This window comes from Camelus ferus, chromosome 7 (assembly GCF_009834535.1).
Source record: "Camelus ferus isolate YT-003-E chromosome 7, BCGSAC_Cfer_1.0, whole genome shotgun sequence".
Lineage (NCBI taxonomy): Eukaryota > Metazoa > Chordata > Mammalia > Artiodactyla > Camelidae > Camelus > Camelus ferus.
The window spans coordinates 15,970,312-15,991,823 of record NC_045702.1 but is presented as its reverse complement, the minus strand read 5'-3'; the positions used below and the strand labels follow the sequence as shown (position 1 = coordinate 15,991,823).

At 42.1% G+C, this 21,512-nt stretch overlaps 1 protein-coding gene across 1 annotated transcript in view; it reads left to right on the top strand.

The window, feature by feature from the left end:
* Positions 1-6,136: 6,136 nt before the first annotated feature.
* Positions 6,137-21,512, top strand: part of ZC3HAV1 (zinc finger CCCH-type containing, antiviral 1) — a 52,479-nt gene continuing 37,103 nt past the window's right edge. The window contains exon 1 of the mRNA XM_032483452.1: positions 6,137-6,827. Coding sequence (XP_032339343.1) covers positions 6,520-6,827 — 308 coding nt within the window. The 5' untranslated portion in view covers positions 6,137-6,519. The remainder of the gene's footprint in view (positions 6,828-21,512) is intronic.

The window sequence follows — 21,512 nt, the reverse complement described above, 5'->3', positions numbered from 1 at the left end:
AGAATAGAAGGAGAGATGAAGAATTTCACAGACAAGCAAAAACTAAAAGAATTCAGCAAAACTAAACCTATACTAAAAGAAATATTGAAAGGTCTACTCTAAATAGAAAAGCAGCAGGAAGCTATAGAAATGAGAAAACCATAATTGGAAATGTGATAACTACAATGAGTTGCAAGAGAATAAACACAAGGATGTGAAAAAATAAATAGAAATAAAGAATATCAAAATCATAGCAGGTGGGAGAGGGGAGCAAGAAAATATAGACTTTTTTTTTCCCTCTCTCTCTCTTTTTTTTCTTCATTCTCTTTAGGATGTGTTTGAGCCTACATGACTACCAGTCTAAAGCAAACAGTTATAGTAAGGGGTAAATATACTTAAAAAACAGGGTAACCACAAATCAAAAGCATACAATGGAGTCACAAAAACCAAAAAGAAACCAAGCTAACACAAAAGAAAATTATGAAACCACAAAAAGGAATAGGAAGAAACAAAGAAGAAATATCAAATCAACTGGAAAACAAAGTTCAAAATGGCAACTAATACACATCTATCAATAATTACTATACTCCACAGCCTCTCCAGCATTTGTTATTTGCGGACTTTTGAATGATGGCCATTCTGACTGGTGTGAGGTGACACCTCATTGTAGTTTTGATTTGCATTTCTCTGATAAATAGTGATATTGAGCATTTTTTTCATGTGCTTTTTGGTCATTTGTATTTCTTCCTTGGAGAATTGCTTGTTTAGGTCTTCTGCCCATTTTTGGATTGGGTTTTTTTTTTTCTTATTATGTCATATGATCTGCTTATATATTCTGGAGATCAAGCCTTTATCAGTTTCATCGTTTGCAAAAATTTTCTCCCATTCCACAGGCCGTCGTTTTGTTTTACTTATGGTTTCCTTTGCTGTGCAGAAGCTTGTAAGTTTAATTAGGTCCCATTTGTTTATTCTTGCTTTTATTTCTATTGCTTGGGTAGACTGCCCTAGGAGAACAATTTGAGATCTATGTGAGAGAATGTTTTGCCTATATCTTCTTCTAGGAGGTTTATTGTATCTTGTCTATGTTTAAGTCTTTGATCCATTTTGAGTTTATTTTTGTGTATGGTGTAAGGGAGTGTTCTAGCTTCACTGATTTACATGCTGCTGTCCAGTTTTCCCAACACCTTTTGCTGAAGAGACTGTCTTTACTCCATTGTATATTCTTGCCTCCTTTATCAAAGATTAGTTGACCAAAAGTTTCTGGGTTCATTTCTGGGCTCTCTGTTCTATTCCATTGGTCCATATGTCTGTTTTTGTACCAATACCATGCTGTCTTGATTACTGTAGCTCTATAGTATTGTCTGAAGTCTAGGAGAGTTATTCCTCCAGCCTCTTTCTTTTTCTTCAGTAATGCTTTGGCAATTCTAGGTCTTTTGTGGTTCCATATAAATTTTATTATGATTTGTTCTAGTTCTGTGAAATATGTCCTGGGTAATTTGATAGGGATTGCATTAAATCTACAGATTGCCTTGGGCATTTTAACAATATTGATTCTTCCAATCCAGGAGCATGGGATATCTTTCCATTTTTTTTTAAGTCTTCTTTAATTTACTTCTTCAGTGTTGGTGGGAATGCAGTTTGGTGCAGCCACTGTGGAAAACAGTATGGAGATTCCTCAAAAGACTAGGAATAGACTTACAATATGACCCAGTAATCCCGCTCCTGGGCATATACCCAGAAGTAACCCTACTTCAAAAAGACACCTGCACCCCAATGTTCATAGCAGCACTATTTATAATAGCCAAGACATGGAAACAGCCTAAATGTGCATCAACAGATGACTGGATAAAGAAGATGCGGTATATTTATACAATGGAATACTATTCAGCCATAAAACCCATCAACATAATGCCATTTGCAGCAACATGGATGTTCCTGGAGAATGTCATTCTAAGTGAAGTAAGCCAGAAAGAGAAAGAAAAATACCATATGAGATCGCTCATATATAGAATCTAAAAAAAAAAAGAAAAAAAGAAAAGAGAACATAAATACAAAACAGAAACAGACTCATAGATGTAGAATACAAACTTGTGGTTGCCAAGGGGGCGGTGGGGTGGGAAGCGACAGACTGGGATTTCAAAATTTGTAGATACTGACAGGCATATGCAGAATAGATAAACAAGGTTATACTGTATAGCAGAGGGAAATATATACAAGATCTTGTGGTAGCTCACAGCGAAAAAAAATGTGACAATGAATATATGTATGTTCATGTATAACTGAAAAATTGTGTTCTACACTGGAATTTGATACAACATTGTAAAATGACTATAATGCAATAAAAAAAGTTAAAAAAAATAATTACTATAAATGTCAATGGACTAAATGCGCCAATCAAAAGACATAGAGTGGCAGATTGGATAATAAAACAAAAGCCTACAATATTTTGCCTATAAGAGACCCATTTTAAAGGGAAGGACACACATAGATTGAAAGTGAGAGGACAGAAAAAGATATTTCATGCAAATGGAAATGCACCTCAATGTTCACAGCAGCACTATTTACAATAGCAACCTAAATGTCCATTGACAGATGACTGGATAAAGAAGCTGTGGTATATTTATACAATGGAATACTACTCAACCATAAAAATATAAGATAATGTCATTTGCAGCAACATGGACCTGGATAATGTCATTCTAAGGGAAGTAAGCCAGAAAGAGAAAGAAAAATACCATATGATATCACTCATATATGGAATCTAAAAAAAAAAAAAAAGGACAAACTTATTTACAAAAGAGAAACAGATTTACATACATAGAAAACAAACTTATGGTTACCAGCGGTCGGTGGGGAAGGGGTGGGATGAGATAAATTGGGAGTTCGAGATTTGCAGATACTAACTACTATATATAAAATTGATAAACAAATTTATACTGTATAGCATAGGGAACTATATTCAATACCTTATAGTAACTTATGGTGAAAAAGAATATGAAAATGAATATATGTATGCTCATGTATGACTGAAGCATTGTGCTGTACACCAGAGATTGACACAACATTATAAACTGACTATACTTCAATAAAATATATATATTAAAAAACAGATAGTGGTATCATCATCAAAAAGTCTACAAATAATATGATGGAGAGGGTGTGGAGAAAAGGGAGCCCTCCTACACTGAGAATGTAAATTGGTGCAGCCACTATGGAAAACAGTATGGAGGCTTTAAAAAACTAAAAATAGACTTACCATATGATCCAGCAATCCCACTCCTGGGCATATATCCAAAAAAGATGAAATTTTTAATTCAAAAAGATACATGTACCCTAATGTTCATAGCAGCACTATTTACGATAGCTAAGACATGGAAGCAACCTGTGTGTCCATTGACAGATGACTGGATAAAGAAGATATGGCATTATATATAGTATTCCATTATATATGTGTATATATATATATATATATATGCTGCTCAGCCGTAAAAAAGAATGAAATAATGCCATTTGCAGCAACATGGATGAACCTAGAGATTATCATACTAAGTGAAGTAAGTCAAAGAAAGACAATATTATGTATCATTTATATGTGGAATCTAAAAAAGTAGTATAAATGAACTTATTTACAAAAACAGAAAAGATCTCACAGACATAGACAACAAACTTACCATTAGCAAAAGGGAAGGGAGGGGAGGGATAAATTGGGAGTATCGGATTAACAGATGCACACTACCATATGTAAAATAGATAAACAACAAGGATTTACTCTATAGCACAGGGAGCTATATTCGACATCTTGCAATAAACTATGATAGAAAAGAACTGGAAAAAAAGACTATAGATATGTATATATATATGTATAATGGAATCCCTTTGCTGTACGATTTGTAAATCAATTATACTTCAAAAACAAAAAAAAAAAAAAAAAAAGAGAGAAAGAAACGGACAGTTGTGGAGGGAAATGTGAAGACCGGGTGTGGTCCTTCAACCAACTTCCGTGACAAGGGTTATACTTCATTTCATTAATTTCCCTCTTCTAAGTTTCCTTTCAGGAAGAGAGACTTATCAGAGCCCTGAAAAAGTTGTTTCCTGAGTACAGGTGGAGAAACAGATCCACGTGGCACAAAGGATAGACTAGGATGAATACAGGGTGTCATTCAGATTTCCCTTCAAGCCAGGGCTTGCTGTCCAGCTGCAAGGAGTGTGTTTAGCTGATAGCCTCCAGCTCCTTCAGGATTCGCCCCAGTGATTGAGCTGCAGTCATGCTCTTTTCCAGTGGCCCCTGCCAATGACCTACCAAGGCAGTGGTACAAGGGCCTAGGCTTTTCTGCCCAAGGCTAGACTCCTGCTCCCACTAGGCACAGAGACTCTGTCAGGTCTGCATCGCAGTCAGAGAGCTCCTACACACCACTAGTGCTTCCTCCCTGGACTTTCTCTAGTGTTACACTCCAGGAAATCTTCTGTACTCTTAACTCCATATCAATGCTTCCAGGAGAACCCAACCTGTGACAACACAAATTTCTTAAATGTCTGCTTTTCCCCCTTTCCACAACCCCTTACATTGTTTCTTAAGACCTTAAATTGAGGGGTATTTTGCATGTCTATTCCCAATCACTGTAGCCCATCCAGGCTCCTATGCAGCATTCTACCTGTTGCAGCATTTAACCACGGATTCCTTTCTGTTTTACTGTCTTTTCATGTCTTCCCAAACATAAGCTCCTTGAGTGCAGGGACTATTTCTTAAATTTCTGTATGTTCGGAGTGACTAACTAATGTAAGAAGATCCTATGGTGAATTTAATTGATTTGTTATTGAAAGCCCAGTCCCTGGGAACCTGTCAGACCACAAATCAGGCCAAGTGGATTAACAGCAACTGTAAAATAATAGCTAGAGGGAACAAGAAGTCGGATGATCTGACCTGGATGGGACCCAGCTTTGGCTGGTTTTCATACCGAAGTACTCTATTCCCGAGAGACAGTTGATCAACCATGAATTAGCAATCTAAGGAGAATTCCCATTAATCATTTTGAAGACTTTCTGGTTTGACAACTGATCAATGACCCATTTATTTCTCTTGGGAGTATCAGGAGGAAAACCTTTTCCTCTTCCAACTTGTGTCCAGTGATTGGGGCCTGCAAATTAACTGACGATAGGCCTACCAACAGGAGAAAAGACAGATTTATTTAGCATTGGAATGAGGGAAACTTTCAATCATGGAACCCTCCTGGAACAGCCAGAGGTAACTTTATGTATTTCAATTTAACAAAAGGAGTTTTTTTTTTTTTTTTTTTTTTTTAAAAGGACTTCAGTGGGAGAGTATGGAAGGTTCTATTGGGTTTTTTTATTTTTTGATGCTAATGGCAATGGGCATCCTGTCTCCAGGGCAACTGAATAAGCAGGAAACTCCCTTGGAAGGGGGTTAAAGGTAGCTATATTTTCTGGAGGCTCTGCTTTAGTCAGATTAAGAGAAATTGAGATAAAATTTCTTTTTGCATCTCCAGCAGATCAAACGTATTCACTTTAAAATAATCTTTATACCAACCCTGGGGGTCCACGTGGGTACCCACAGGAGGAAAAGATCTTGTCCAGGTGTCCAGAGGGAGGAACCTGTCTGAAGTCTCAGGATATGTCCGAGTATGCCCCACTGTGACTGATGGCTATCAGGGATTAAACGGTGTCGGGGCACCTCTGTTAGCGATTGTAGACAGGCAAGAATGTGTCAAGAACTGGTTCTTCAATAAGCTCATGAGAAAGCCAAGAAGACGGAGAGCGACAATTCTTATTCTTTGAGAAGGCAGGGTGGTGTGGGAGAAAGTGCACATCGATCCTGGCCAGGCGGACCACTATCTGGAGCCTGGGGGCCAGGTTTGGGGAATCTCGGGTAGCATGCCAGCTCCAGCTTGACGGCTATGTTTGCTCAAGTTACTTCCCCAAGTAGAGTGAGGATAACAATAGCTAACTCATGGAATTGTTGCGAAGATTCACTAACACCTGAGGCAGGGTGCCCAGCTCGGAGCAAGCGCTCACTTGGGTCTGTTCTTTCCGGAACGGGTCGGGTGGAGAACAGAGGATTTCTCAAGGGAGTTCCCAAGAAGCGTCATTCGCCACTTTGGCTGACGTATAAAAACTCCACCAGAGCCCCAAGATCATTTTTAGTTTCTCTTCTTTCCGAAGAAGCATCGCGGTCCCCGGCTGGGGAACCTGACCCTAGCCGAGCCTAGGACCAAGAGGGAGCCATCTGGCGGTCTCCGCGGTCGCCGGCAGATTAGCCCGCGCTTGTTCGCTCTCTTTCCATTCGATCTTGGTTGCGATTGATTTTAAATCTGGCACAGGGACCGGGTGGATGAGATCTGGCCTCTCGACCCAAGGCTAGTAGGAAACCGAAACCGCTGGACTCAGCTAACCGCGGCGGAGAGCGCACGCTCGCTCCAGGCGCGCCCAGTCCGACACCGCCTGCGCCCGCCCCCGGGACTCGAGTAAGTTTCGATTCTCTCCGGATTCGAGTCCTGAGCGGCGGCCAGGCCAGCGCAGCGCGCCATGGCAGACCCGGGGGTGTGCTCCTTCATCACCAAAATCCTGTGCGCTCACGGGGGCCGCATGGCCCTGAACGCGCTGCTCCAGGAGATCCAGCTCTCCGAGGCGCAGCTCTGCGAGGTGCTGGAGGCGGCCGGGCCCGATCGCTTCGTGGTGTTGGAGACCGGCAGCAAGGAAGGGGTCACCCGATACGTGCTGGCCACCACTCGAGCCCGGGTCTGCCGTCGTAAGTACTGCGACAGACCGTGCGGAAACCTGCACCTCTGCAAGCTCAACCTGCTGGGCCGCTGCCACTACTCGCAGTCGGAGCGGTGAGTGCACGGAGCCGGAGGGGAGGCTCCCGGGTCCGGGTCCGGGAGGACCGTCGTGGCGGGGGAGGCTCAGGGTAGGGGCGCGCCCTCGAGGGGACCTCGCACTCGATAGCCTCTTTCCTCCTGCCTCTCACTTCTCTGCTCCCCTTCTGGCTGAGTCGGGGCTTCTCTCGGAGGTTCCGTTCCCTCCAGCGCCTTCACACTTTTCCTCGAATATGGCTAGCGCGCTATTGCTCCGGTGAAGACTACGATTAACTCCCCACCTCCGTAAGGATGTAGTACTTTGGGAAAGCCAGGGCCTAGAGACTTTGGAGGCAGGTTTGGGAAGGAAAGAAAATGCCTCCGCTCTGTGGAATCCTGGCTTTCCCACTCTGCCACCTCTCCGCACCCCCCCCGACCTCCCCCACCGCACCCCCCACCCCCACCCCCCGCAGGCGTTCTGTGGTTTTCCCTGCAGTCGGATGTGCCTTCATCACAGGGAGCTGCGGGTCTCTGCTTGGCCCTCCATTCCTAGCCGCCTCCTTTCCCCTCTCACTTTTCTGACGTCGGTCCGCACCACCAGACCAGAATGTCCTAGTCAAGGTTACCAATGGTGGGTCCTCTCCCAGAGCCCCTTCCCCGCGGTCCCCGCAGTGGCCCGCACCGCTGACCGCCCACTCGGGGAGCCGGGAGGCGTACCCCCCAGGCAGCTCCTTATGTGTTGCCACTTGTTCTCTTCCGCCTCCTGAATATAGGTATGCCTCAAGGTTTGGGTTAAGCCTTTCGATAACTTGGAGACCTGTCTTCCAGGTCTCTCCCTGAGAGCGCTCACTTCCTTGGGTTCAGTTGTCACGTCTACAAAGATGGCCTCCTTATGTACACCCGCTGCCCGGGCCTTCCTGGTTTTTCTGCTCCCGGCGTCTGAGGAGCAGCTGTACCTGAATATCCTGCCAATATGGGTCAAACTCATCTTCTTCCCACCAGGGTTGGGTCTCTGACACTCCTCCTCAACCTCTTCTTTCTCCGTCACAATACCTTAACCACCAAGTCCTTTTATTCACGGGTCCCGTCTCTTTCCTGTCTGGTTCTTGCTTATCATCCCACTTTTAAATAGATGCCTTGGTGAATTAATGAATGATTTTCTCCGACTGTAGTCTTTCTCCCAATCTTTTCTATCCGTATGTGCTTCTGCTAAATTATTTTTCTTGATGTAGTACTTTTTACACTTCGCCCTTTCTTAAAAACGTTAAGTGGTGTCAGTGTCCAAAATGGTGGTCATCAGGCTTTCCAGCGTGCACTTATTAGCAAGTAACTTTCGATCACTCACTCCCAATATTTGTGTGATAAAACATACAAAAGATAGATATTTTAAATGAGTGAGGTAGGTGAGATAATTAAAAATTTTTTTTTGTTTAGATAAAAACTAAAATTTAAAACACATGTTCCGTTGTTATTAAAAAAATATTAATTGAGTATGTTGTGAGGCAATGATTTGAAAGTGTTTCTGAGTTTCAGGAAGTTAGGTGTATGGAAGGAGTCATCTAAGTCAGCAACAGATGAAACCAGGAAGGAGGAAAAGAGGGAAGTAAGAAAAAGGAAGGACAATTCTAGCACTGTACCAAATAAAAAAGGAGATGGAAAGCTTTGTTGTCTTTCCTATTATGTTGTGAAAATAGTGTTGGCTTTTAGTTTCAAATACATATGCTTCTTCACTATATATATAGTTTTTCACTATATTTTCAGTCTTACTAAGGTAGAGAAAAGAGGATGATTAACCCCCATATGCCCATCGTTTCTGTTCAACAGTTTTCAAAATATGGCCAGTCTTGTTTTATTTATTCTCCCCTCCCCAACCCTGTCCCCAACTCCAATGTATTATTTAAAAACCAAATACAAGAGATTATTTGCTTTGTAAATACTTCAGTATCTCTAAAAATTAAGGACTATTTTATTGATATAACCACAGTGCAATGATCACTTTTTTTTTCAGTTACAACTTTAATATCGTAATATCCAGCTGGTGTTTAAATTTCTCTGCCTTATAGTCTGACTTGCATTTTCAGGGAAAAAACCCTACACATATATAATCCATAATTGTTTCACAATGTGACCTATCTAACATATTTAGAACCTTTGTTATATACAATATGTTTAGATACCTTAGTTTTTTGTATTATTTTTATTTTGTTATTGTTAGTTTGAAACATCAAAACCATTTAAAACTCATAAATTAGATAGTTAACCCCTCACTTTTCTGTATTTTAAAAGAGTACATATAGGGATAATTTATGCAAGTTTGGATGGATTCTCTGGGGAATTCATTGAAGTGTTATTTTTTTTAGTTGAGTTATAAATTCTTATTTCTCACATTTATTGACCTAGTCATATTTTTTATTTCCCTTTTTATCACTTTTGAGTTTGGGAATTATGAATTTTTAATCCATTAGTATACGTTGTGTCTTCATAATAAAGACCCTTGGGAGAATTTTTTTCTTTTGGCTCAAAGCCTAGAAAATATGGTTTTCCCCCCAAGTATGTTTTAAAAATATTCTCCTCTTAGCAGATTATAAAACCTTGTCTTCTAAAACTTGACATGTGGGAGTGAAGACTTTCTTTGCGGATTACACGTTGATGGGATCTGTTGATCAATTGATACCCACACTGAGATTATTGATCCATTTAGTAAACTGTTCTATGTGTAGGGACAGTTTGCCTTTTGCTGGACTTCTAAAATTTCCTCTGTAGTACTAGTATTTAAAGATGGGATTTCTCCTATCAATTCTGCAGTTCCCATCTTTTCTCTTGCGTTGCTTTTAGCTATACATTTTGGTTGATAACAGGGCTTGCTTCAGTTTTGGATAATTATTTGTTCTGGTGCATCAATTTGAGTATTATTTCTTTGCTGAAATACATGCTCACACGTGGAGTTCTAATCCCAGGTCTGACACAAATAATAACTACCATTTGTTGAGCAAATAACTAAACTACTAAGCACTATGGTAAGCACTTTAGGGGTGGTATCCACAAATACCATGATTCTTGAAGGAAGTGTTATAAGTCCCATCTTAATGTAAGGAAACTCAGGCCTAGAGCTATTTAGAATTTTACGAAAGGCTCACATAGCAGATAGCTGGCAAAGTTAGTGTTGGACTCAGATCTGCATGACTTCTTAACGTAGCTACTTGTGCTGTCAAGTAGTAGCTGTTTGAAGTGTCATCTTTTATTAACTCAAGTTCAAGATATGTTTTTTGCAACCATGATTTCTGTTTAACTGTTGAAAGCAGGCTCTCAGAGTGTCTTCAACTAGCTTTGTGGTTTCTGCTAATGTGGGTGTTTCCTCCTGGCTCTTTCCTGTTTGTATGCTTTTCCCGTTTGCTTAGTTGAAACTTTGGGTGGGGGTGGGTAGATGCAAAGAGAATTAGTTGACTATTTCATAAATCGAAGGGGAAAAAAAAACCCAAAGTGCAAAGAATAGTATAACAAGCATCAGAGTATATTTATTCTGAGTATGTAACATATAAAAGTTAAACTATATCAAAGAATATATAGTATAATAAGCTTATAACTCACCCCTCTGAAAAATGTTTACATTTTTCATTTTTGCTTCTTTTATTTAAAAGTAAAATAAAAATCATAATAGGCCTAAGGTTATTATTTTTTTCTCTTCCTTATTTTGACTCCCTTCTTTCCCCAGAAGCAACCCAGTCATAATTTTGGCGTGTATCCTGCCCTTCTGTGATTTTGTAATTTCCTTTCGTATTTATATTCATATACAAAATGTAGTATTGTTTTATCTGTTTTAGAATTTTTACTCAGTGTTATGTTTTGAAGATCTATTCGTGTTAATACGATGTAGTTTGTTCATTTTAACAGCTGTATAGTATTTCATCATATGATTTATGCCATAATTCAGTACCTATTCCTGCAATAAGGGGCATTTGAAATAGTTCCAGTTTTTTTGCTACAACAAATCAAGTTGCCAAAAATATACGTGTCTCTTGGTGCTCATGGCAAGAACTTCTCCAGGGTAGAGCATTAGGAAATGAAATTGCTGGGTTGAATGGTTGCACAACTTCAACTTTTCCAGATTCTGACAAATTAATGTTGTGTTTTGTTTTGTTTTGTTTTTTGAGTGAAGGTAGATTTATTCAGAGAGATACATTGAAAGGCAAGAGAAAGGCAACAAGTTGTGGGGGTTGGGTGCTCAGTTTAAAAGTAGGTACACATTCCGGAGACAGAATGCAGGCTGTCTCTGAAGAGGGAGAGAGAGAGGGGCGGCCTGAGGCGCCGTGTTGCTGCTTTTTATGGGCTTGGTGGCTTCATATGCTCTTAAGTAGAAAGACCAGTCTTTGGGGAAGGGGCTGGGATTCCCAGGAAGTTGGCCATTTCCCAACCTTTGACCTTTGGTGGCTAGCCTTGGGACTGCCATGGTGCCCGTGGGTGTGTTATTCACCATGTTAATATATTATAATGAGTGTATAATGAAGCTCAAGATCAGCTAGAACTTAAATCTCTTTATTTTGTGCCTCAAGGCCTACTGGGGGTCGAGTCTGACCATTTTGATGTTAATTGCTGTGGCATTCCTTGAATGGCTGTGCCCTGCCCTCTTCCATCCTGTCTCATTCCCCTCTTAGAGAGTTTACTCCCATAATCTTATGGGGTTGCAGAGGGGCGAAGGTTCATCTTCTGAAACTACTTCCAGGCTGAGTAGGGGTGTTGACCCAGGCTATCAGGGAGTAAAAATCTCTGAATGCCTAATCTAGGGGCCCCAGGTGCAGGACAGCCTTTTGTTTTTGCATCCAAGTGCGGTATGGACTAGAATCTTCACATAGCCGCTCACATAGCCGTTATCTTGATGTGGAACTGTTGTAACCGCTTTCATAATTTTCTTATGATGATGGAGTACCTTTGTAACAGCAGTTTAAAACTCTATAACGACAAAAGACCAATCAGGTTGCCAATTACTTGCCACGTGGTCTTAATTTGGATGTCGGAGTGGTCGCCTTGGTGGATCTTCTCGAGTCCGAAGAGATAGAGCGATAGAGGAGATAAAGAAAAGATCCAGAGGCGAAAAGATCCAGAGGCTCGGTGGGCTCCTTCACGCTAGAGAGCTGGTCTCTGCCAGCTCCTGCAGGCAGCGTCAGCCGCCACCTAAGCGCTACTTGAATCGGCATGGCACGGGAGAAACCCCCTGCCACCCTCCGAAGAGAGGGGAGCCGTAACCCAATAGGCGGATCGAGATTATGCCCTTTGAGTCCTGTTTCTTTATGTAAGTGCCCTATGTTGGGCGCCAGAGATATGATGCAGGAAAAAGGATGTGGGGTGTGAGGAGGGCCGAGTCCCAGGTCTCGGTTGAGCCCCTGGGACGTGCCCCGCCAAGTGTGGGTCCTTGGCTTCGCGCAGGAAAGAATTCACGTGCGAGCCACTGTTGAGTGAAGGTAGATTTATTCAGAGAGATACATTGAATGGCAAGAGAAAGGCCACAAGGTGTGGGGGTTGGTTAAAAGTAGGTACACATTCCATAGACAGAGTGTGGGCTGCCTCCGAAAAGGGAGAGAGAGAGGGGGGTGGCCCAAATTAATGTTAAAAGTGGTCGTACCAATTTACATTTTCATGTTTGAGAATCCCAGTCTCCCCATTTTATGGCCCCCTACCCCTTGGTATTATCAGACTTTTTTGATATATGCCAATTGGAAGGGTATAAAATGGTATCTTACTGTTTTAGTTTAAAAGAATTTTCTCATTAAAGTTTTAATTATGTGATATTTAAATCATGAAAATATATAAAGCGTAAATATCTGTGTACCCACAAATCTGCTTCAGAAATAGACTATTACACATTTAACCCCTCCAAATTCTCATCTTTGATTATCGCCCCCATTATAGAGGTGATATCTAGAGGTAAACATTGCCAGCTTTAGGTATGGTTGACAAATAAACATTGTATATGTATTTAAGGTGTACGATGTGGTATTTTAATATATGTTTACATTGTGAATGATTCCCTCAATCAAGCTGGTTAACCTGTTTATCATCTTATCTATTTATGCCCATTTTTTGATGGTGAGAACACTTAATATCAACTCTCTTAGTGAGTTTCAAGCATACATTATTATCAACTATTGTCACCATGCTATACCTTAGATCTTTGGAAGTTATTCATCTGATAACTGAAAGTTTATACCCTTTGACCAACATCCCTCCACCCTCAACCCCCTGACCAAATTTCTGTCAACCACCATTCTACCCTCTTTTTCTGAGTTTGACTTTTAGATTCCATGAAGGAGTGAGATCATGCAGTTTTTGTTTTTCTGTGTCTGACTTATTCCACTTAGCATAATGTCTTTTAGGTTCATACATGTCACAAATGGCAGGATTTCCTTCCTTTGTGGTTGACTTATATTTCACTTTATACATATAAACCACCACATTTTCTTTATCCAGTCACCTGTAGATGTACACTTAGATTGTTTCCACATCTTAGTTATTGTGAATAATGCTGCATTGAACTTGGGAGTGCAGATATCTCTTTGAGATACTGATTTGATTTCCTTTGGATATGTATGTGGATGCTGGATCATATGGTAGTTGCATTTTTAATTTTTTGAGGAAACTCCATACTGTTTTCCATAGTGGTTCTACCAATTTAAAATCCCACAACACTGTACTGCATTTGGTGTTTTTTCTACACATTTATTATTTTTCTACATATATGTTTATTTCTAAGCAATATTTAGAATTTTTGGTCTGTTCTCAACCCTATAACGTCCGTGCTAGGTATGCAGACACTTGCTTTATTTGCTCTTGTTTGCACAGCATGATGTCCCTGAGACTTACCTGTAATACACAGTCTTGTTTCTGTACCACCTTGAGACCTAGGCAGGATGGACTTTTGCTCGGGACCCTCCGCCTTACAGGTCCTACTTTCAGCCCTCCTCCAGTTGTATCCCTACTCACTTTTTGAGGAGTCTGTGGGGTTAAGGAATCATGCTCATCTAGAACCTGTGGCCCCCATCCTCATTCTAGACTATCCTCTGGGTTCCCAGGACCCTAGAATTCTCAAGCCCACTTCCAGAGCCTGGGTGGGCTTTGTCCCTGGATCTTCCTATATGTGGAAGGAACTTGGATGTACAGGTTGGCATGTCCATTGGCTCTGTGTGGTGGCACTAGCAGTGTGGCACAGAGCCTGGGGGGAGAAGAGAAGTCGTGGGTCAGAGGGAGGAGCCAGGGCTGACTTTCTTCATTCTACTGCATCCTATCAGAGTCATCTGAAAATTCTAGTTTTGGGGGCTTTTGGGGGCTTTTGGGGGAGATGGGGGTTAGCTAGGCTTACATATTTTTTTTAATGGAGGTACTGGGGGTTGAACCCAGAACCTCACTCATGGTAGGCACACACTCTACACTGAGCTACACCCTCCTCCCCAAGAACTCTGGATTTGAACTTGGCCTTCTAGGTCATTATAAAATGATGCTTGTCAAGATAGGAAGAGAGAATATATTTTATTGAACCATTTCTTAGCTTGATTAATTACTTTTAAGTGTTTAGACACTTAGTGCATGGGACTGCATTTTATTTTGCCCTAAACCTCACAAATTTAAGGAGAGAGACTGCTCTCATTCAGTCAAATGTATAGCTTTCTTTTGTACAAAGGTACTCAATTTATACATCAATTTTCTTGTATTAAAATATAGCTTGTTTTCAGTATTTGCTATTACAAACTAATATTTTGGTATATCTTTCCTTGTGGACATGTTGAAGAGTTACCTAGGTCCCTAGTAGTGGAATTTCTGTATTTATCTAAGTTTTAGGAGATAATACTAAATTGCTTTCTAGGCATGTATACCAAATTTTATTCCCCCAGAAAAATATGAGCATTCCTTTGTTTCATATCCTTGCCAATTGATACCATCAGTCTTTTACAAATTGTGCCAATACAAGGAATGTGAAATTGTACCTCATTGTGGTGTCGATGCTGGAAATATTCTCAGTCTCTAGCCCTTTAAGTCATAATGCTTTTTTAAAAAAATTCTTTTTCACATCCTTCATATACTTTTTTTTGGTTTTGTTGGTGGGGGAGGGGGAGGTAATTAGGTTTATTTATCTATTTGTTTTTAGGGAAGTACTGAGGATTGAACCCAGGACCTTGTGCGTGCTAAGCACGCACTCTACCACTGAACTATACCTTCCCCCATAATGCTTGTTTTTTAAGTTTGTCTTACTTGGTGTCTAATTCTTAGTAGTTGCTTCTTTTTGCATTTTTCTTTTTCTGGCCTCTTAGGGCCCTGTTTTTATCTGTAATAGCCTTTATTGTATTTTTTTTTAATCATTTTAAAGTGTACGGTTCAGTGACAGTAAGTACATTCACGGTGTTGTACAGCCATCACTGCTGTCTAGTTCCAGAGCATTTCCGTCACCCCAAAAAGAAACCCCACCCCCATCAGCAGTCACTCCTCATTCTCTCCTCTCCTCAGCCCCTGGCAGCCTCTAATCTACTTAGTCTACCTGGACTTGCCTATTCTGGATGTTTCCTATAGATGGAATCATAATAATATTTGTCCTGTTGTATCTGGCTTCTTCACCCAGCATCGTGCTTTTTCAAGGTTTGCTTTTACTTGTGCATGTTACGTGTCATTTGTGCGGGGTGAATTTACCCAGAAGGAGTCTTCCTGGAAGTTCCTTTTGTTACTAATCGTGCTGCATCCATGGAGTCTCCTTGTCAGGTTGGTGACCTTAGAGACCTGCTGTTTCCTGTGACATCACAGTACAGAGGGGTGTGTCCCCCATATGAATCATTTGGGAATTTTTGTTCTCTTTTCAGATTTGCTTCATGTTTACTTGACTATGTGACCAAATTTCACTTTCAATTTCGGCAGCAGAAACTGAACTAAGAAACTTAATGGCATTATAAATGATACTGTGGATCGTGATGAAATCTTAAAAAGGTGACAAACAAGCCTCAGATAAAATATTTTCTACTTTTTACATAATGTAGAGACAGCAGAATTAAACATTTAAGACAAGTATAGATTTGTTTTCCTCCCATAAAAGGATTCTAACTTGATTACTGCTCCTGACCACATTTATTTCCAAACTGGCATCTGTGATCTTTACCTCCAGGCTGCTGTGGACTTGGTAAGGCCCCAAGATGGGGGCGGAAAAGGAGTAAAAGAATATAGAAGGACCTAGGGTTTCAGGCCCACTTAGAAATCAGTTTGACCAAGTTGGGGCAGGAGAGCTGGGCTCAGTTTGCGAGAAGAAAGTAGAGACCTTGTTCATGATCTTTTAATGCGTCCCCACTGAGAATTTTAATATCTTTGAGACCAACTCAGAGCTTCAGATTAAGAGAGGTCATCTAGGGAAGTGGTTCCCAAACATTCTGATTCCTCACCCCTGTCATTAGAGAACATTTCGAGCAGGTACTCCTATTATGTATATATTTATTTAAAAATAGTTTATATAATGGTATAACTCTTCGTTTGTATATTAAACATTTACTAATTTTTTGCCTTTTAAATGGACTTTAAAATCAACTTTGCTGAGGTATGATTTACATACAATAAAATATACATATTTAAATTGTACAGTTTGCGGGGGAGGAATAAATTAGGAGTTTGGGATTAACAGATGAACACTACTATATATAAAATAGATAAACAACAAGGACCTACTATATAGCACAGGAAACTATATTTAAAAACAATAAAGTGAACAGTTTGAAGAGTTGTGACAAATGGATATACCCAAATAACCATCGCCATGATCAGCATACAGGAATTTTTCATCAGTCCTAAAGGTTCTCTTGCGCCTCTTCTAAATTAACCAGTTAATCCTCCCGAGTCCTCCACTCCTTTTAGCCCAGGCAATAATTTTTTACTTGCTTTCATACAAAGTAAATATAAAGAGTTGTAACATTTTCGCCATATCTTGATGGGTCCTTCTTAGGTAGCCCCTGGAGTGTAGGAAGTACCCAGCTTTGGAGCACTGCTTTTCAAACTCTGATGTATATCTGAATCACATGGGGAGAGCTTATTAAAATGCAGAGTCCCAGGTCACACATCAGAAATTCTGGTTCAGAAGGAGTGAATTGGAGCCTGGGAATCTGTGTTTTAACCATCTTCTGAAGGGGTTTCATGAACCACACTTTCAGAAACAGTATCTGGGGGTGAGTTTCCTGGCAGATGTGGCTTCAGAGTTTGAGAGAGTCAGAGAGAAATGGATTCTTCAGTGCATAGTGACAAAATGATGAAAAAAGTATTGCATTTCTCCAAAGTTAAGGTGACATGTCTGTTACTCTTATGTAATAGACCCACAGGACATCCTCGGGCATTCTACTCACTCCATCAACAAATATTTATTGAGTACATACTTTGTGTTGCAAACCATAGGCTGTTTTAGAAGCTTCTGCCCCTTTATCACTAAAGGAATTCTCAAATACTGTTAACCAGTTCATTCCTATTTCTCTCTAGTTTATATTCTTCTTAAATTCCAAAGGGATTTATGTTGGTAAGTGTGGCAGGGGGAGAGGAGGTCTGCTCAGGGAGAGGAGCCTTGTGTGACCTACACTGTCCAATCATCGTGATTTTGGCAGTACCACCACTACCTCCTGCCCTTCATTCTCTTCACTTCCGGTGCTTTCTCTCAGTCCTGATGAGGACCTAGGGCGATGGTCCCAAACTTTTGCTGCACATTGGAATCGCTTGAGGAATTAAAAAAAAATACTGATGCCCAGCTCCTACCCCGAGACATTCTGAATGAGTTGGTATAGGATAGTACTTGGGCACTGAGGTATTTTAAAAGTGCCTAAGTGGTTCTAATGGGCAGCAGAGTTTAAGAACCACTCATTTAGAGGAGCAGAGAAGTAAGTCAAACTGGGGAGATAGCCTTTAATAGTAGACAGTGTTTTGGTGGCACCTGAACTGTTTGCCTCACTCTCAGTACAATTATAGACTACAGTCAGTTCCTTGCCCCCTACCCCCCATCCTCAGCTGGCCTGGTCCCCTCCTGTTGCCCTCTGCTGCCCTACCAGATGCATTCCTCTCCCCTCTCCCTTCCCCGCCCCCTCCAAGCCCTCGGCCATCTGCACCTGGGGCTCCCCCCATTACAGCAGTCAGCTGGCATCCTCTTCTTTCTGCCTAGAGTGCTCCAGGTAATACAGTTGTGGTTAGAACACATTTCTTCAGCTCCACCCTTTTTCCCCCCACATTGTTCCTGACCCTGCTCCTGTGCTCTCTGCTGGGCTACTCTGGTTCTACTAGGTCCCATCTTACTAGGGGTTCCAGGCTCAGTGAACCGACCCCTGCCTCTAGCAACACGACAGTTTAATCTTGAACATCAGAAGTACAAACATACAGAGAATAGGAGTCCCATGACTTTAAAACAGTATTTATTCGGGTAGTTTTGGATTGATGATGTTTTATTCTTCAGACCAGTGGTTCTCTAGATTTTTATCTTTCACACATCCTGGTTCCTTTTTCACCTGGCTTACATCATGGTGAGCTATTTCCTGTTTTCTGTACAAATCGACTGGCTCTTTGACTTTGTCCACCCTCCCCCATGAGGTGTTGGAGAGCAGTGGAGGCAAGTATGAAAAGTGAAGGGGTATTTTGATACAAATCACTCTCAGAAAACAAGACTCTCCCTTAGGTAATCTTTTTCCCGTTGGTCTGGTTGTTGAGCCCAGAGTCGACGTGGTGTTTACCAACTTGGGAAGTGTAAGAGCTCACAGGTGAGCATGTAGTTCAGGAACCCAGTTTAGAATTTCATCTGACAGGCCCCGCAGCAATTCCTAACCTTGGCTGCGCACTGGAGTTGTCCGGGGTCCCCCATGCAGTCAAATTAAATCAGTCCCTGAGGGTGTGGCTCAGGTTTGGGTGTTTCTAAACACTCCCCGGTTGATTATTACGTGTGGCCCAGGCAGAGAACTGCTCTGCAGGCTAGACCTCATCCGTGGTGGGGGAAGGATTTCTTGCCAGGGTTAAAATAACATTTCGTTCTGTGGCTGGAAGAGAAAGGTAAAAAGGTCATTTGTTTTAAGCTTTTGGCTTGAGATTCAGAGACATTCCTCCCTCTTTCAAGGCCATCTTTGCTTTTTTTTTTTTTTTAAATTATCATCTCCTGTCCCAACTCATGCTGTTTGAAGTTATCTGCTCCAAGTACAAGCAGCATTCTGCAAACACTTGTGTTTCCCTGGGCTGTTCTTCAGGGTTTATGGGCCAGCTCCTTTCTGTTCTGAGAGGTGGGGAGTCCCTGTGGCTGTGAACCAGCCTTCTGCTGGACCCACTGTCCTTTTGTTGGAGAAGGTAACCTTGAGCGCCCTTCCTCCAAGTGTGCTCATCGGACCAGCAGCGCAGGCATCACCTGGGAGGTTGTCTGAAATGCAGATTACTAGCCCTCGCCCCAGACCTACTGATCAGAAACCCTGGGGGTGGATCCCAGCAATCTGTGTTCTAACAAACTCTTAGATGATTCTGATGTGAGCTAGGAGAAGTTTGAGACTCACCCAGTAGGTCTGTGATGGGGGCCTGAGAATTTGCATTTCAGACAACCCCCCAGGTGATGCTGGTTGAGGGACCTTGCTTTGAGAACCACTGGCTTTGAGAACCCCGAGAGGCCTTGGGAGACTCTCACCCTGCTTCCTGGCTAGAGCCTCGCAGCCAACTTTAGGGAGCTGGATCTGGGACGGAGTGGTCAGAAGACCGTGGGAAGGAAGCTTCTGCATCTTAAACCTGAACATGACCTCCAGCAAGCGCTGACCGTGACTGATGCTGCTGAACCTGTCTTCTCGATGCCGATCATAAGAAATAGTTTCTTTTATTGTGTCCCTCCTACACCGCTTATGAGATTTACACGCATTCTCTCTTCTCCTACCTGACTCTCAATTTTCTGCTTAGTACTGGGGGACAGTAGCTCGAATAATCCAGAATGGCATTTTTTTTTTTCTGGTTTGGAAAAACTTCAGACCTGTTTTTGTTCATTTTTCCAGGTTATGTTTTCATTTGCTTTTTGAGATGTGGGTTCAGTTATCTGCTCTTATTATTTAAGTCACCTTTGAGTTCTCATTTTTCCCAGCCTCAGTTTCCCAAAGTGAAAAGTAAACTTTTCCACATAGGTTATAAATACCAGATGCAAGTTCCTGTCACTTAGTAAATATGTAATAAATGTTAATGTCTGTACTGCTGGTCGTTCTTAAGCCCCAAATAGGTGAGCACAAACTGCTCTACCCTGAACAATATGCTGAAATCAGGGCAAAGATAAAGCCCCTAGGGGAAGTTTGGAGAAGTCTTGGGAATGTGGGAAAACAGAGCAGGAAAACAGAAGGTGGGGTGGGGCGGGGTTGGCTGCAGGTCAGAAACCAAGGCTAGACATAAACGTGTTGCTGACTGAAGCTGGGTTCAAGATGAGTATCATGGAATCCAGAGGAAAGAGCGGTTTGCCTGAGGATGGAGATGAGAAATGAAAAGTGAATCTGGGTCCTCAGGCAGCAGCAAGGACTCAGCTGGCGCAGCCTGTGCTAGGCGGGCCCTTCTGCAGACGTGTCTTGGGTGGACTTGAGAAAGGCTGGACACTCAGGGTACCAGGAAGAGAAGTTCTTGTTAGGCTTGCCTGGCTGCCTTTAGTTATTTAGAGGAAATGTGGACTTCAGGGGCCTTGGAAGTGCCCCATTCCTCTGGCTAGGACCGTGCAGGCACCGGACACGTATGACCAATGCAGCATCTCACTGGGACCTGGAGCGGGGCTGAGTCCGCATCTGTGATTCTAATTTGGCCACAGGAGGAGGTACCATAGTCTTGGCCCTGTGTTCACAATGGCTGGACTGGAGATCAAGGGAAAGCAAGGATTCTTCATTCCTCCCTAAGGAGGAACTACCAGTTGTCAGACCCCCACCCCCCCACCCCCCAGCCAGAGGTAGAACCAGCCTGGAGGTGTGGTGTTTCAGTGAGGTTGTTTTCAGCTCCGTATCACGGGGACTCTTAAATGACAATGCTAGGTGGAGTGAGATGCCTTTAAAGGTAATGAGGCTCATCATGGGGGAGCGTTCTGCTTTGGGCTGAAGGCTGAGCCCCCTCCTGCTCTAGAGTCTCTTCACGGACTTCCCCGCCCACGGTGGTTGGGGCAGTGACAAGGTGGGGTCTTAGCCCCACTGCTGGGGGCTCTGGGAGCCAGGGGCTGTGGAGGGAGCAGTTATCTGAAACCACAAAACCCAAGAGCAAGCAGAGAGCTGAGGTCTGTACCCTATGATATTTTATCAGGGGAGCGCCAGAAACGCATGAAAAGCCAGGGACTGCCAGTGGAGAAAGGCAGGAGAGGGCATGCCTGAGAAAATGGCCAGGATGCAGGCGTCGCCAGAGCCTGAGCAGCTGCCCTTGACTTGGGCGCGAGCAGGGTGCACGTGAGGGCTGGCTGGGCTTGAAGGGCCTGGGCGATGGCTGCCATGGTGGTTGATTCTGGTTTTTCTTATGAGGCTCCATAGCAAGAACTGAAGGCCGTTCCGAAGTGTTTCGGAAATGCCCTGCACACAGGCAGCAGCTTTTGAATGGTTACTTTTAAAGATTAATTCTTAGAGGGTAACTTTTGCTTAGATGTTTACATTAAAAAAAAAATCAATGTCAATTCAGTAAGATAATTTTGCATTCATTTGCATTTGTTTACTAGTGATGAACAACTGAAAATAGTGGCAACTGACATATGTTTAATATTTGGGAAAT